Source organism: Canis lupus, chromosome 13 (genome assembly GCF_048164855.1).
Source record: "Canis lupus baileyi chromosome 13, mCanLup2.hap1, whole genome shotgun sequence".
NCBI lineage: Eukaryota > Metazoa > Chordata > Mammalia > Carnivora > Canidae > Canis > Canis lupus.
The window spans coordinates 65,126,572-65,141,130 of NC_132850.1; the positions used below are offsets into that span (position 1 = coordinate 65,126,572).

Below are 14,559 nucleotides of genomic sequence, written 5' to 3' on the forward strand. Positions count from 1 at the left end.
GTTTTTCTGAACGGATCAAGATTAGTGCAGTAAACTAGACTGTAAACGTTAGGCTAGAATCCTGGCTCTTTATTCAAAACATTGCTTATATTTAAAAATATTTTAAAATCTAACAATAATGTCGGTTGCAAAATGACTGAACAGACACACACCAAAATCCTTAAGAGTAACACAGTGGTTACCTTTAGGGATAGGACAAGAAAGGGGTGGTAGTGGTTAGACCGATCTGTACTTGAAACTGTTATATTTTACCAATTATATTCATAATTGGGAAAGGAAGACCGAATATATTCCCTCAGAGGCATTTACTATAAAGCAAATAATAAACAAAGCAGTATTAATGAGTTTGACATTTTTTCTGGGCTCAAATAAATTGCTGAGTTCTGAAGACAGAAGCAGTTCTCAGAGTTGGAAAAGTAGGATCCAGAGCTCACGCGAGTTTCTGTTGAGATTTCTCATCCTCCCTCATGATCCTGTGTGTCCTTATGCACTTTAATTATTGAGAATACAATATAATCTTAAATATGGTGATTTCTGAATACTGGGCTTATGAGTCATTTTTTTGTTGTTGTTCTTCCCTTTAAATTTTCTGAATTCTAATAGATATACTGAACTTTGTAATAAGGAAAACATTTACAGAATAGTAAGAAATGTTCGTTTTAGTTCTTAAATCACAGAAAAGGACTACTGTCACGTGTTACCTTGAAGAAAACAACGGCAAATTGTCCTCCTTTACTGACAAGATCCATAAGATAGCATTCAACCAGATAAAAGAAGTGGAGCTCCTGCCCCTGCTTTAATGATTTCTCACATATGCATGTAGTAAGTAATGAATCTCCATCAATCAGAAAAAATTCAGATTCAACAAAATCATTGAACAAACTGGAATATCTAAAATGAAAACAATTAAAATGAAATTACAACATCGACTACATAAGGCCCAAAAAGGGCAGTAGCACTGTTATTATTATCCATTATCACTATCACAACAGGTGAATTCGCTGAGTAATTGTTTTATGTATGCTAAGACTTTTCAAATATATCCATAGGCATGACTATCCTTTATAGGAAGAAGACGGTATTAGTCCCATTTTCTAGATACAGAAATTGAGGCTCAAAGAGATAGAGCAAATTATGTAAGACCACGTGTCAGAATCTGGATTCGAATCAGGAATTTAACACCACTGTTCTGCATATAGGCCCGTATCAAATGCTTCCTGCTTAATCAATCTTATTTCTTTATAAAACAATAGGTTCATTGACAACTGTGTACAAATAAAGCAAGAGAAAACTATTTCCATTCACCATCAAACTGCTCAAAAAGTTGTGTTAAACAACCATATATGTGTGTGTGCAAATATATATATAGAATTATTTTTTTATATATATAGAATTATATATAATATATACTGAGATAAACATTACCTTTTTTAGATAGACATTACTTTAATGTCAAATAGATACGTAAGATATATGATATCAAATTGTACATCTCTTTATTTCTTATGACAATACTCACTGAGCTTTTGGCACTGCGTTCATAATCAGCTCTGACATTTTCTCTAAAATCATCATGTGCTCTTCTAAACCTGAAAAGAGAAGTATTGACTTATAATTTGAAAAAGAAACAATAAAGTAATTTTATTTCTATTAAATCTGTGTAGCTCTAAAAAGAATCATTATGTTATAATTCATAAAAAAAAATTAATTTGGAAATTACCCATTCTTGATGCTACCTGGGGCCCGAACCTGAACTGCAGAAAATGACAAACCTACAAAGAAAGAAGAAAAATCAGAAATTCATTTATTCCATCAACAAATAGTTTTGAGTGACTACTGCATATTAAGCAAAACGTCAGGCAAGGAGAATACAAAAATGAACCAAAAAGGCAACATGCTGTCAGTTCTCATGGAGCTTAAAATCCATCAGGAAAGACAAATATTAATCAGATAATTATATACACGATGGAAAATCACAAATGTGACAAAGTCAAAGAGAATAGAGGAAGCTTTCCTCAAATAATGCTTGAGCTGATTTCTAAAAGATGAAACAAGAACTAGTTAAACAAGGAACGAATTAAGCAAATTAAACAGGGGAGGAGAGAACAGCAGGCGGAGAGAACAGCAAAATACCACGTACAGAAATCCTGTGGCGCGAAGGGGTATGGGTGGTCCTAGATCCAAAATAGAAGCCAGCCAGACTGGAGTGGAGACAGGGAGGGAAGAGCTGGCCGTGCTAGAAGAGGACGCAGAGCCTTTGAGGGCATGTTCTCATCCTAAAATCCATGGATGGCTTCTAAGCAGGTAGTGTTATGAGCGGCTATCCGTTTTGAAAGAATCCTCTTGCTTCGGTAGAGACGATAGACAGGATGGGAACAAAGTTCCTGTTCCTGGGGCAGAGAGAAAAACCATTGTGCAGGAGGGTAACCATCATAGTTTGGTGTAAGATAGTTTGATGGTAGTTTGGAGCATCCATGGATAGTAAATACTTAGAGGGTAAGTTTGACATAATTTGGTCACGGATCTGATACGGACAGAGAAACAGGGGGAGGGTGAGTGTTGTCAGGATGATTCTTAGGATTGCACCTGATGCATTAGGATGCAGAACGAGGCCACTCCCTGGGCAGGACACTTTGGAACAAACCCACATTTCAGGGAAAGATCATGAGTCCAAATTTGTGTCCAGTCTGAGTTTGACTTGATTTTAGGACCTGCTGTAGAATATGCCTCGTGAGTAATTAAATATGCAGGTCTAGAGGTCAAACACAAGGTCCGATTTAGGCCTGAGTATGTGAGCAATTTTAATATTATTGCACACGAGGCCATTGATATAGATGAGCTTGCGTGGACAGAGACACTGTATCATGCAAGAAGCAAAAAGGAATGAAAATCCAGTTTTGCAGATCACAAATATTTAATAAAGGCCAACAGGGTAGAGGAAGAGTCTGTAAAGGTAACTGAGAAAGGACTGTCAAAGAGGCAGAAGGAAATCCCCTTGAGCACCCTGTCAGGAAAACCAAGGAGACGTCCCTCAAATATACCCTATAGTATAGGGCAGAGAAACTTGATGATGATGACGATGATGATAGATGATAGATAGATAGATAGATAGATAGATAGATAGATAGATAGATAGATAGATGATAGATAGATAATAGATAGATGATAGATAGATAGATAGATATAGATAGATAATAGATAGATGATTGATAGATTAGATAGATGATAGTAGATGATAGATTAGATAGATGATAGATAGATGATAGATGGATGATAGATGATAGCTTAGATAATTGATAGATAGATAATAGATGATAGATTAGACAGATGATAGATGATTGATTAGATAGATAGATGATAGATGATAGTAGATGATAGATTAGATAGATAATTGATAGATGATAGATAATAGATAGATAATAGATAGACGATAGATGATAGATACTCATTCATATTACATGACAAGTATGAAAAGTACACATTTTTAGATTGAGAAGCTTTTCCAAGGACTAGGAAGAAATGACCAAAGAGGAACATAGAACTTTCAAATTGCAGGGATCCCTGCAGGGCTCAGTGGTTGAGCGTCTGCCTCTGGCCCCTGGGTGTGATCTTGGGGTTCCGCATCGGGTTCCCCGCATGGAGCCTGCTTCTCCTTCTGCCTGTGTCTCTGCCTCCCTCTGTGTGTGTCTCATGAATAAATAAATAAAATCTTTAAAATTAAAAAAAAAAAGAACTTTCAAATTGCAGAGCTCTAAGAGCAAAAAAATGGAGATATGTTATAAAGAAATGGTAAGTCAGAGAGGCGTAAGGTGTAAGGTGTCTAAGCATGAGCACTATTGGCCAAGTTCTGAGACGTACTGTAGCCTAGTGATCTCGGGCAAACTATTGACTCTCTCTGTATCTCAGTCCCCTTATTTATAAAATTGGGACAGACAATGATGATACGCTCTTTTCGTTGTGTTTTTTGGTTTTTTTTTTTTTTTTTGGTTGTGTTTTTAGGCTATTTAAGTGTATGAGCTGATGTATACAAATTGATTAAAATAGTACCTGGCACACAGAACTGCATAAAATGAAAACCATCACTGGATATTTTGATAAAAGAAAACAATGTTTTCAAAGTTCCCAGGGGAAAATATTTTGAACTTCGAATTCTGTACCTAGTCATTCAATCCATTAAGAGGGAGGAAAGACCATATCACCAGACATTTAAGAAGTCAGATTTTCACCAACCACGTATCTTAACTGATAATTTTATTTTAAAGAGATAAAACAGAAAATTAGGGGGGGAGGGGAAGATCAAGCATAGGACAACCAAGAAACAGTGAAACGTCATATGATCCAGAAAAATTAAAGGAAGCTCTAAAGAAAAATGGGAGGATCCATGATACTTTGAATTTACAAAAGCATCAATTTCAAACAGCAGTCTTAATAATAAAGAACCACATTTCAAGCCAAACATAAATTTCTTCTACAATGAATAACAAAGTAAATAATTTTGTGACTTGTTTACTTGGCTTTCCATTTTTTTTATTCAACTAGAAACAAATCACAAGAGTTAAGTCTTAAAATACCGTAAACTATGATAAACCCTGACAATATAAAACCACTATACTTAACCAAATTGGGAGGTTCAGAAAGGGACGAATAGTAGAAAAGTGTATATTAAGTTCCTTGTTTTTCATACCAGGAAGTCCAGAGACAGTATCTAAAGATAATATATCAAAAGTGAAGGATTTCTGGAATCAAGAAGTTCAATTGCCTTCCTCACATAGGTACAGAACCATGGGGGATCCAATAACATAAATGGGGAAACTTCATTTATATTTATATTACAACTTCTGATGAATTAATAGATCTTGTTATTTTTAGGGGGTAGCAACGAAAATACAGGTAAATATCTACCGTCATGTGGAACTGCACCATTGTTGAAATTTTCCAAAGAAAAGAAAAAAATTTTAACTTGTTTAATCAAAACTCTAGCAGCAATAATTCATTGACAAGACATTTATAAGAGACAGGACGTGTTAAATGACACCAGTAAGACTAGAATCTCTACGAGACAAAAAAAAAAAAGAAGCGGGGGGAAGGGAAGGCAAAGGAAAGGAAGGGAAATAACCTCAATTTATTAACAAATTACAAGAAGATGAAAGAGATTGTGACAAATTGAAAGCTATATCATCCCATCGTAGTAGTCCCAGAACCTTACTTGGATTCTGGGTTAAACAATCTTTAAAAGGAAGAACAGAAGGGTAAAAAAGAGAAATCAGAGATTATTATGGCTGGGACCACCCAATTTAGGGAAAAAGGCCGAGGGAGTGGAGGCACCACTGGACAGAAAGGCTCAAATTCCTAAAGTGCATCTGGAGAAGAGCTGAGCAGCAATGGACGGAATTCTTGACACCCCCACCCCCGACCCCCGGCCCCCCGACCCCCAGCACCTAGACCCCAGCGCCCCTGGCCCCAACCTCCAGGCCCCCAGCCCCCAGGCCTCAGGCCCCCGTCCCCCATGCCCCCAGCCCTCCAGCCCCCCAGGTCTCAGGCACCCAGGCCCTCGGGCCCCAGACCCCCAGTCCCCCAGGTCCCCCAGCCCTAGGTCCCCAGCCCCCCAGGTCCCCTGTCCCCCAGGCCTCAGGCCCCCAGGCCCTCGGGCCCCAGACCCCCAGACCCCCAGCCCCCCAGTCCCCAGGCTCCAGCCCCCCAGGCTCCCAGGCCCCCAGCCCCCCAGTCCCCAGGCTCCAGCCCCCCAGGCTCCCAGGCCCCCAGCCCCCAGGCCTCAGGCCCCCAGTCCCCCATGCCCCCAGCCCTCCAGCCCCCCAGGTCTCAGGCGCCCAGGCCCTCGGGCCCCAGACCCCCAGTCCCCCAGGTCCCCCAGCCCTAGGTCCCCAGCCCCCCCAGGCCTCCTGTCCCCCAGGCCTCAGGCCCCCAGGCCCTCGGGCCCCAGACCCCCAGCCCCCCAGTCCCCAGGCTCTAGCACCCCAGGCTCCCAGCCACCCAGCCACCCAGGACTCAGGCTCCCAGGCCCTCGGGCCCCAGCCCCCCAGCCCCCTGGCCCCCCAGTCCCCAGGCATTCGTGTTCTTAAATTTTGAGTTTAAAGATGAACAAGACATAGAAATAAATATTTTATTATTTGGTTATGCACAGCAAGCATAGTGCCTCCCACTTTTCATTTACGTGATATATGTTTGTTGCATTGGTTGAATGTCTGCTACAGGCTGAGGCTTGGGATAAAATACGAGGAAGGTGCAGTATCCCTGCTCTGAAAGGCTTCACGATCCAGTTAGGGCCAGTTATGGAAAAAGTCTAGCACCCACCCTTGTGTGTTTATAGCATGCAGTGAATACTTGCTGAGTGAGTGAATGAATGAATAATATTTGGGAATGGCAAAATCAAATACACCTCGAATGTTACAATAAGATGTTTTAAGAGTGTGATTATGTGTTAATAAAATCAAATATATCACTATAAAAAAAAAAAGGCTCCCAGCCTCCCAGCCCCCCAGTCCCCAGGCCCCCAGGCCCCCAGCATCCCAGTCCCCAGGCCCCATCCCCCCATGCCCCCAGGTTCCCAGGCCCCCAGGCTCCCAGGCCCCCAGTCCCCAGGCCCCAGGCCCCCAGCATCCCAACCCCCTCAGTCCCCAGGCCCCCAGGCCCCCAGCATCCCAGTCCCAGGCCCCAGCACCCCAGGCCCCCAGCACCCCAGGCCCCCAGGTTCCCAGGCCCCCAGGCCCCCAGCCCCCCAACCCCCCAGTCCCCAGGCTCCCAGTCCCCCAGGCTCCAGGCTCCAGCCCCCCCAGCCCCCCAGCATCCCAGTCCCCAGCCCCCCAGGCTCCCAGCCCCCCAGCCCCCCAGTCCCCAGGCCCCAGCCCCCCAGGCTCCCAGCCCCCCAGCCCCCCAGTCCCCAGGCCCCAGCCCCCCAAGCCCCAGGCCCTCATCACCCCAGTCCCCAGGCCCCAGGCTCCCAGCCCCCCAGCCCCCCAGGCCCCCCAGGCCCCCCAGCCCTAGGCCCCCAGACCCCCAGTCCTCCAGCCCCAGGCCCCATTCCCCCAGGCCCCCAGGCCCCCAGTCTCCCAGGCCCCCAGTCCCCAGGCCCCCAGCCCTGAATGTCCCCCCGAGGGTGGGCAGGGTGTGGCCTGAGGTTCCTGGGGTGAGGCCACTTGTTTAAGCTCCAGCCTAAGGAGACAGTGCCTCGACTTCCCACTTACAGAAACTTGTAAACTAATTCATTTTTATTGATTTATGCCACTAAATTTGTGATTGTTTTTTTTTTTAAGATTTTATTCATTTATTCATGAGAGACCCAGAGAGAGAGAGGCAGAGGCCCAGGCCGAGGGAGCAGCAGGCCCCACGCAGGGAGCCCGAGGCGGACTCGATCCGGGGACCTGGGGTCACGGCCTGGGCCGCAGGTGGTGCTCCCCCCCTGAGCCCCCGGGATCCCCTAAGTGTGCGATGGTTACGCAGCAGTGGAAAAGCCACGCATGTCCCTTGAGCACGAGCACAGTCCCGTCCCTGCTGCACCAGGAGCAAACCTACCGCCCGAGCACCCGAATGCACGAGGAGCACCCCCTGACCAGTCACATGCGGATTCGGATTCTGCAGGTTTGCAGCCACGCTCCGGGGCTGGAGGCTGAGAAGCTGCCTCAAGGGGGGACCCCGGGGCGGGGGGTCACATCCAGGTGCCCTCGGGCCCAGGTCCCCAGCACTGCGCCCCCGGCAGGACCCTGACCTGCTGATCCTGGGGCTTCCCTAACACCAAGCAGACGCGTCGCCACAGGCCTGCCTGTCCCCCCTCACCTGGCCTCGCTCCAGGATCGGACCAGGCCCCCGCTGTGACGGGGGCGCCCCCAGCCCAGGGCAGGCGAGCCCAGCACGTCCAGGGGCGCCCGCAGCCTCGAGTGAGTCCCCCTGTCGTCCTGAGCCCCTGCAGGGGACACCTGCACCCTGAGTCTCCCCCGACTCCCCCTGTCGTCCTGGGCCCTGGGGACACCTGCACCCTGAGTCTCCCCCGAGTGCCCCCGTCATCCTGGGGAGCAGCCAGACGGCGCAGGGAGGCACCGGCCTGGGCCCGGAGCCTGGGTCTTACCTGCCGCCCGGAGCTGCTGGGCCCCTGTGGGGTGGCCGGCAGGGAGCGAGGGCGGAGGAGCCGGGGCAGCCCCGCCTTTATGCCCGGGAAGGGAGTTTTGGTTTCCTTTCTCCTGTCGGGCGTCTGAGTTTCGTTTCCGAGTGCTGCTGACAGCTCAGGAGGGGCTGACCCTAAATCACGTGGGGGGGGGGGGGCTCCTTAGAGACGCAGGGCCGGGCTCGGGGTGTGGTGCACGTGGGAGGGGCCCTGGGGCTGCACAGGTAGCAGGAGAGGCTGGTGGGGAAGGGGCAGGGGGCTGAGGTTGTCCTCCTCTCCTGCAGCACCTTACAGTGCGGAGGACGAGGAGGGTAAGGGGCTGGGGGGGGGAGCAGGGCACGGCTGCCAGGAGCTGGGGGAGAGGCTGTTGCTGCGGGAGGCCGCGGCGAGCTGGCGGGACGGGGACGCTGACATCCTCCTACTTATCCTCCTGCTCATGCTCCCAGCAGCCTCGCGGGCCACCTGCTATTATTTTTGTCATTTTATAGATGAGACGAAGAAGGCCTCGATGCAGCCGGTGAGCCCAGGAGCGGGGCGCCCGGCCGGCCTAGGCGGCCTCCGGTGGGCAGGTCCCCGACAGATTGTTCAGGGTCAGGCCGAAGGCCTGTCGCCAGGAGACGAAGGTCCCGCCTTGGCCTCTGGGTCACGGGCCCGAGCGAGCGCCAACCTCAGGATGGCCTTTACCTCCGTGGACGTCCGTTGTGCCAGCTGAGCACTGAGCGAGCCACGGCCGGCCAGGCTGACCCTCCACCCCGCCTCCCCGGACGACACTCGGAGCCTCTGGTTTGCCTTCGCCGGCAGCGACCCGCTGCCACAGGCTCCCTTGCACACCCTGGACTCCGCTCCGAACCTTGATGGTCACACGAGCCCCGTGTCTATTTTTCAGGTCCTTCCCTTGGGACCCCTGATTTTCTGTCTTATCAGGACGACCCTACAAGCAAACCCTTCGACTCCCCATAACTCACATGCGCAGCTGCTTGAACTTCTTGATTTTCGTCCACACCTGGGCTTGCAGCGGAATAATCTGGGACAATTTTTAAAAATGCGTTTGTTTCTGGCTACGGAGGAAAACGGCCAAGCCTACGCCCTACGAAACTGTTCACAAACACAGCCGATACCCCTTATTTCTACCCCCAGGCCTTTCACAATGTTTTACGATGGTGGTTACAACCCTACAGCGCTTTATATTCGCAGGTTCTTTTTTTTTAAATTTTTTAGACATTTTATTGGAATTGTATTTGCCGACACGTAGTATAACACCCAGTGTCCTCAAGTTCTTTCTGATTAAAGGTCGTCTCTTTTTCGATTCTTTCTCAACCTTAGGATAACTGCATACGCCACTGCTACTGAAGAGTCCGAGAGGAATTGTGTACACAAACCACATTTTCTTTATCCATTCATCTTTCGATGGACACCGAAATGACAAATACCCGCCATTTGCTTCAACGCGCATGGACCTGGAGGGTATGATGCTGAGTGAAATATGTCAGTCGGAGAAGGACAAACATTATATGGTCTCATTCATTTGGGGAATATAAAAAATAGTGAAAGGGAATAGAGAGGAAGGGAGAAGAAATGGGTAGGAAATATCAGAGAGGGAGACAGACCATGAGAGACTCCAACTCTGGGAAACGAACTAGGGGTGGTGGAAGGGGAGGTGGGTGGGGGGTGGGGGTGATGGGGTGACGGGCACTGAGGGGGGCACTTGAGGGGATGAGCACTGGGTGTTATTCTGCATGTTGGCAAATTGAACACCAATAAAAAATAAATTTATTATTTAAAAAAAAAAGAGTCCAAGAAGAAGACATCAGGCCGTCTCCATACCCAACATTACTAACCCTTTGTGATTTGGATGTGGTTCCCTCGACCATCCCACACCATTTGTTCTTCAGACTGACGTACCCACAACTTCACTCAGTCGACTAAATGTACTGCCCACCCTCCTAAGACACCCATGTCTACTTTAAAATACTCCCAACAGTGATCTCCTGCTCTATTTCGTACCTGCTCTCTGTGGCACGGTCCCCTCTGTGGTCTACACCTCAGTGGTCTATACTTCTTCACCCTCTTCCAAGCCCTTAGGCCGCTTTAGTCCAGACGCGCCCCAAGCTGCTCTGTCAAAGATCCCCAATGACGACCCGATCGCTGAGAAACACAAGCAAAAACCATGCTTGTTTAATCAACGATCCATTTACTTCTCTCTCTTTCTTTGAGATACTTGAAAGCGTTTTTTCAGCAATCACTCTCTTGCAAAGAGCCTCTTTTCTCCTAGTTTACAGTATTCTTCAAATCTCTCTCTCTCTCCCTACCTTCTCTATCAGAATGGATGGAATTTTTTACCTAACAGCTGATCGAGTGAGAGGCCCGGCACCCATCGCTGCGTCTTCACCTACTCGAGTCCCAGTGGACTGGAAGTCTGCTGACACGGGATCTACGTCTTCCCTCTCCCATTTTCCAAAGGCTAGAGCAAGCGCCGCCATTTCTCATCTGCAAAACTGGAATAGTCTATTTCCTTCCCAACTGAATTAAATAATTTTACTGGCCGGGGCTCCTGGGTGGCCCAGTTGGTTAAGCATCTGACTCTTGATTTTGGCTCATGACGTCAGGATCTTGAGATCAAGCCCCACATCAGGTTCCGTGCTGAGCACAGAGTCTGCTTGAGACTCTCTCTCCCTTTGCCCACTCTCCATGGTCTCTCTCTCTCTCTCTTAAATAAATAAATATTTTTAAAAAAGAGCAAATAAATAAAATAAAATAATATTTCTGGCTGGCAAGGAAGTGAAGCTATTAGGTAAATGCAGCTGTTCTGACTGATAGAGGAACTAGCCAGGTAGGGAACCCCTCTCACCAGATATGGCCCTGATGCCCCCGCGAGGAGCTCATGGAGTCCTGGGAGTCAAGATAGTGATGGGGTTCAGGACGTGATGCCCAAAGACATGGGGCCTTGACATATCGAATATGTTAGCTGAAAGACTTGAGAGCACCGTAGAAGCAAGAAGATCCCTCTGACTTCCCCCACACCCTTCTTCCCTAAAAGCAAGAGATAAATCCCCCATGTGAAATGAGGCCTTCGGTCACTGTCAGTCCTGTCTGGAACTCCAAATAGGTAATGAATGTCCCTTTGAGGTACTGCATTGTGGGTTTAGTACATGCAGAGATACCCGTTACATTAATGTATATTTTGGGTATCTGTGAAATAAGAGATTTCCCGAATTCTCTATCAATGGGAGAGACTCTTAGGCTACCCTCCAAGGATATGTAAAAATGTATAGATGGAGGGACGTCTGGGGTGGCTCAGCGGTTGAGCCTTTGCCTCCGGGCGTGACCCCGGGGTCCTGGGATCAAGTCCCACATCGGGTTCCCTACATGGAGCCTGCTTCTCTCCCTGCCTGTGTCTCTGCCTCTCTCTCTCTCTCTGTGTGTCTCTCATAAATAAATAAAATCTTTAAAAAGAGAGAGAGAGAGAGAGAGAGAGAGAGAGATGGGAAAGCAGCAACGTTCCACTGGGCACCATTACATACAGTAGGGTATTCCATCTATAAAACCTACAAAAAATAATAATAATAATAAATAAATAAATAAATACCCTACAAATTCCCAATTGCTTTCACTCAGTTTTGTTCTCCAGGAAGCCCAGTTGTCTGGGAGAGGGTCACCTCCTCCAATACAATGGCATCTGGCAAGGGACTAAGAAAAGGAGATAAGGGGGACCTTGTGCAAGTGGGGTAGGCCAGAGAGCCCATGCTTGGCTCCATCCGTGGGCACGAGTGTGTCTGCACGCCCTCTGAGTGAGCAGGGGCCAAAGGGCGAGCGGGAGGCAATCGGAGCTTTGTGAAAACCCCGTCGCCGGGTCTGTCTCTAGAGGACGGCGTCCTCCTTGGGGGCTGAACACTCCGGGCTATGGACAGTGTATTATTGCATCTGAGTGCTTCTTGCCCCCCCATCCCAGGCAGACATTCTGCTCTGGAAATCCTTAACTTTGAACAAGAGAATAACGACTTTCCGGAAAGAAAGGAGACAGGTTTCTCGACTTGTTCACATGCTCCGACGAACATTCAGGCGACATCAATAGGGTAGCTGGCCCAGGCGGCTGAATGCTAACGCATCGCCAATGACAAATACTCGAATCTCATTCCTGAATTTGCAGGGGACGCTGGGCGAACCTCGTTCTCCAGGAAAAGCCCTACTCTCGCACATTTGGTGCGCACAGGTGAACGTCTAGGTACTACCCTTGCTCTGGGGAAGTCGGGACGCTAGGCCGTCAGCTAAGCCCGGATGCGATGCTCTTCCAATATCCAGCCAGGAACGGCTGCTCGTAAGACGTGAAGGGCGGGCAGAGATAATCTGCAGACGACATTCCGCCCCTGCTTCCCGGACCACCCATGGCTTCTAAAGAAAATGCCATTTACAAATCAGTTCTTAGATTTTTTTTTTTTTTTACCTGTTTAATGGCTGTTTACTTAATGTTTTTGGAGTTAGGAAGTGATTTACATCTAGCTAGCAATTAAGACTGTATTTTTATTTTTCTTACCACCTATGCAATAGCTGGATGGAGAGTGGAAAATAGGACACACACTGTTGGTACTTATCCTCCCTGTTGGATTAATGCATTTCATAGAATGGTGGATTTTTTTTTGTTATTATGGAGGTTTAGGTGGCTCCTTCTAGTGATTAAAAGGGGATGACAAAGAATATTTTAATCAAAGAGCTGACATATACCCTGGAATTTGTAACATGAGGTAACAAGCACAAGGACAAAATGCCAACATGCCAAGAATGATGGGGGGAAAATAGAAGAATCGCGCCTGCCTCCTTGATGGTATCCTCGAACTCCTGCACTGGCTTTCCAGACCTCACATTGTTGCGATCAAACGTCTATTGCTTAAACTCTGCTGCTTGAGGTTGTTTCTTGCAGCCAAAAGCATTCTTAGCCTGTCTGAGGCCGCAAACCAAACTTCTTCTTTCCCACCTCCTCGCCCATCCTGTCCCTCTTCTGATAAGCCTTCGGCTAATGGCCTCCACCCAGATGCCCGAGCCAGGATCTCAGGGATCTTTCTCAACCCCTTCCTCTCGTTCACCTGCCTCCGTAAATATATGGACTATTTCTTGCTCATCCTTTTATTGCCGATTCCTAGTACAATGTCTGGTACACAAGAAAAGCTCAAAACATGTTATGTTGAACTAAAAAGTGTGATTAAATAGTCAATGTCATGGATTAGTACACAGACACTGAGCAGAGTCAAAAGGATAATCTTGGGGAATATATATATATATTTTTTTAGATTATGGTGAATTTTGATAAACTAGCTTTGCCCCTTGTCATAGACTATCTTTCTCTTGACTACAATTCTTATGTCTCCCTGGTTATACGTGTCCTTCACAGAGACATTGTTGGATAAGCATGATCGTATTTTCTTTTTCTTGGACTCTTTAAAGTAGTTTTATCTTAAAATTCCTCTTTCCTGATATTTCTGTCCCTTAAATCGGTATTATTAAGCTACAGTCCATGTTGCTCTTCCTGCCTTGCACCTGCCAAACATTCTGCGTCTTTGTAGTGACTTCCGCTAATGTTTGCTCTATTCTTTTATGTTGGTTGGTTGTATTAACCTTATTCTCAGAATTTTGGGTAAGTTCTCTATTTCTCTATGTATAGGATAAGGATATAATGACCAGTCATGGGGTACATAAGCTTGTGGGGAAATAAAAGAAGACCAGATCTGAAATGGGAAAAAAAAAAAAAAAAAAACAACCCTAGGGTTTGTGTTATAGTACCTCCTGTGTGTATGACTTTAATCTAGTTAAGAAACCGAATCAATTTTGGTTTTTGACACTTATAATGAGCGGCAGAGCTACACCTATCCTGTCCCTTTCACAACACTGCTGTGAGAATTGAGAATCCTGCGTGTGCAAGGGGGATATGGGACGTGTCTTTTCTGGGGTGCGGTAACTGGCACTTGAACCACTGAGCAAGGCAGTTACGGGACGGAAGGAGGTGCATCTCCAGGGGGAGAAAGATTAGGCAAACGATAATGTCCCAAAGCGTCAGCTTACGGAGTCCAGGCACGCTGCAAAGTCTTCTGTGCTTGAGAAAAGTTTCCGTTTTTTTCTTTTTTTTTCTTTCCTGTTAATGTAGAAGTCGCTGGAAGAAACGATGGGGGGATAAATTATGTTCAGAGATATACGAACTACTGGCAAAGCTCTAAGTCCTCCTATATGGCTCGTCCCAGGATTGCCACACTGAGCCCCTAAGCTCAGAATCCGAGGAGGGCTCTCCCCCCGACCTCGGATGGAGAGATTGGACCCTTGTTCAACCCAAGGGTGACCCTTGTTCAACCCTCTCGTGTTACAGTAAAGAAACGGAAATTCAACGGAGGGAAATTACTTGCTTTAGACGGAGCTAACCAGGGTATGATGAGGACCCGGAGCCCAGGTCTCTTGGCCGC

The 14,559-nt window shown here is 47.2% G+C and overlaps 1 protein-coding gene across 4 annotated transcripts in view; it reads right to left on the reverse strand.

Moving 5' to 3' along the window:
- Positions 1-8,236, reverse strand: part of DDX60 (DExD/H-box helicase 60) — a 140,549-nt gene extending 132,313 nt beyond the window's left edge. For 3 of the 4 annotated variants that reach the window (XM_072773853.1, XM_072773852.1, XM_072773850.1), the window contains exons 1-5: positions 8,081-8,236; positions 2,141-2,390; positions 1,721-1,772; positions 1,520-1,589; positions 702-891 (exon numbers count right to left, since the gene is read on the reverse strand). In XM_072773853.1, coding sequence (XP_072629954.1) covers positions 702-891; positions 1,520-1,589; positions 1,721-1,724 — 264 coding nt within the window. In that variant the 5' untranslated portion in view covers positions 1,725-1,772; positions 2,141-2,390; positions 8,081-8,236. The remainder of the gene's footprint in view (positions 1-701; positions 892-1,519; positions 1,590-1,720; positions 1,773-2,140; positions 2,391-8,080) is intronic. The other variant, XM_072773851.1, reaches the window with a different exon arrangement.
- Between the last annotated feature and the right edge of the window lie 6,323 nt (positions 8,237-14,559).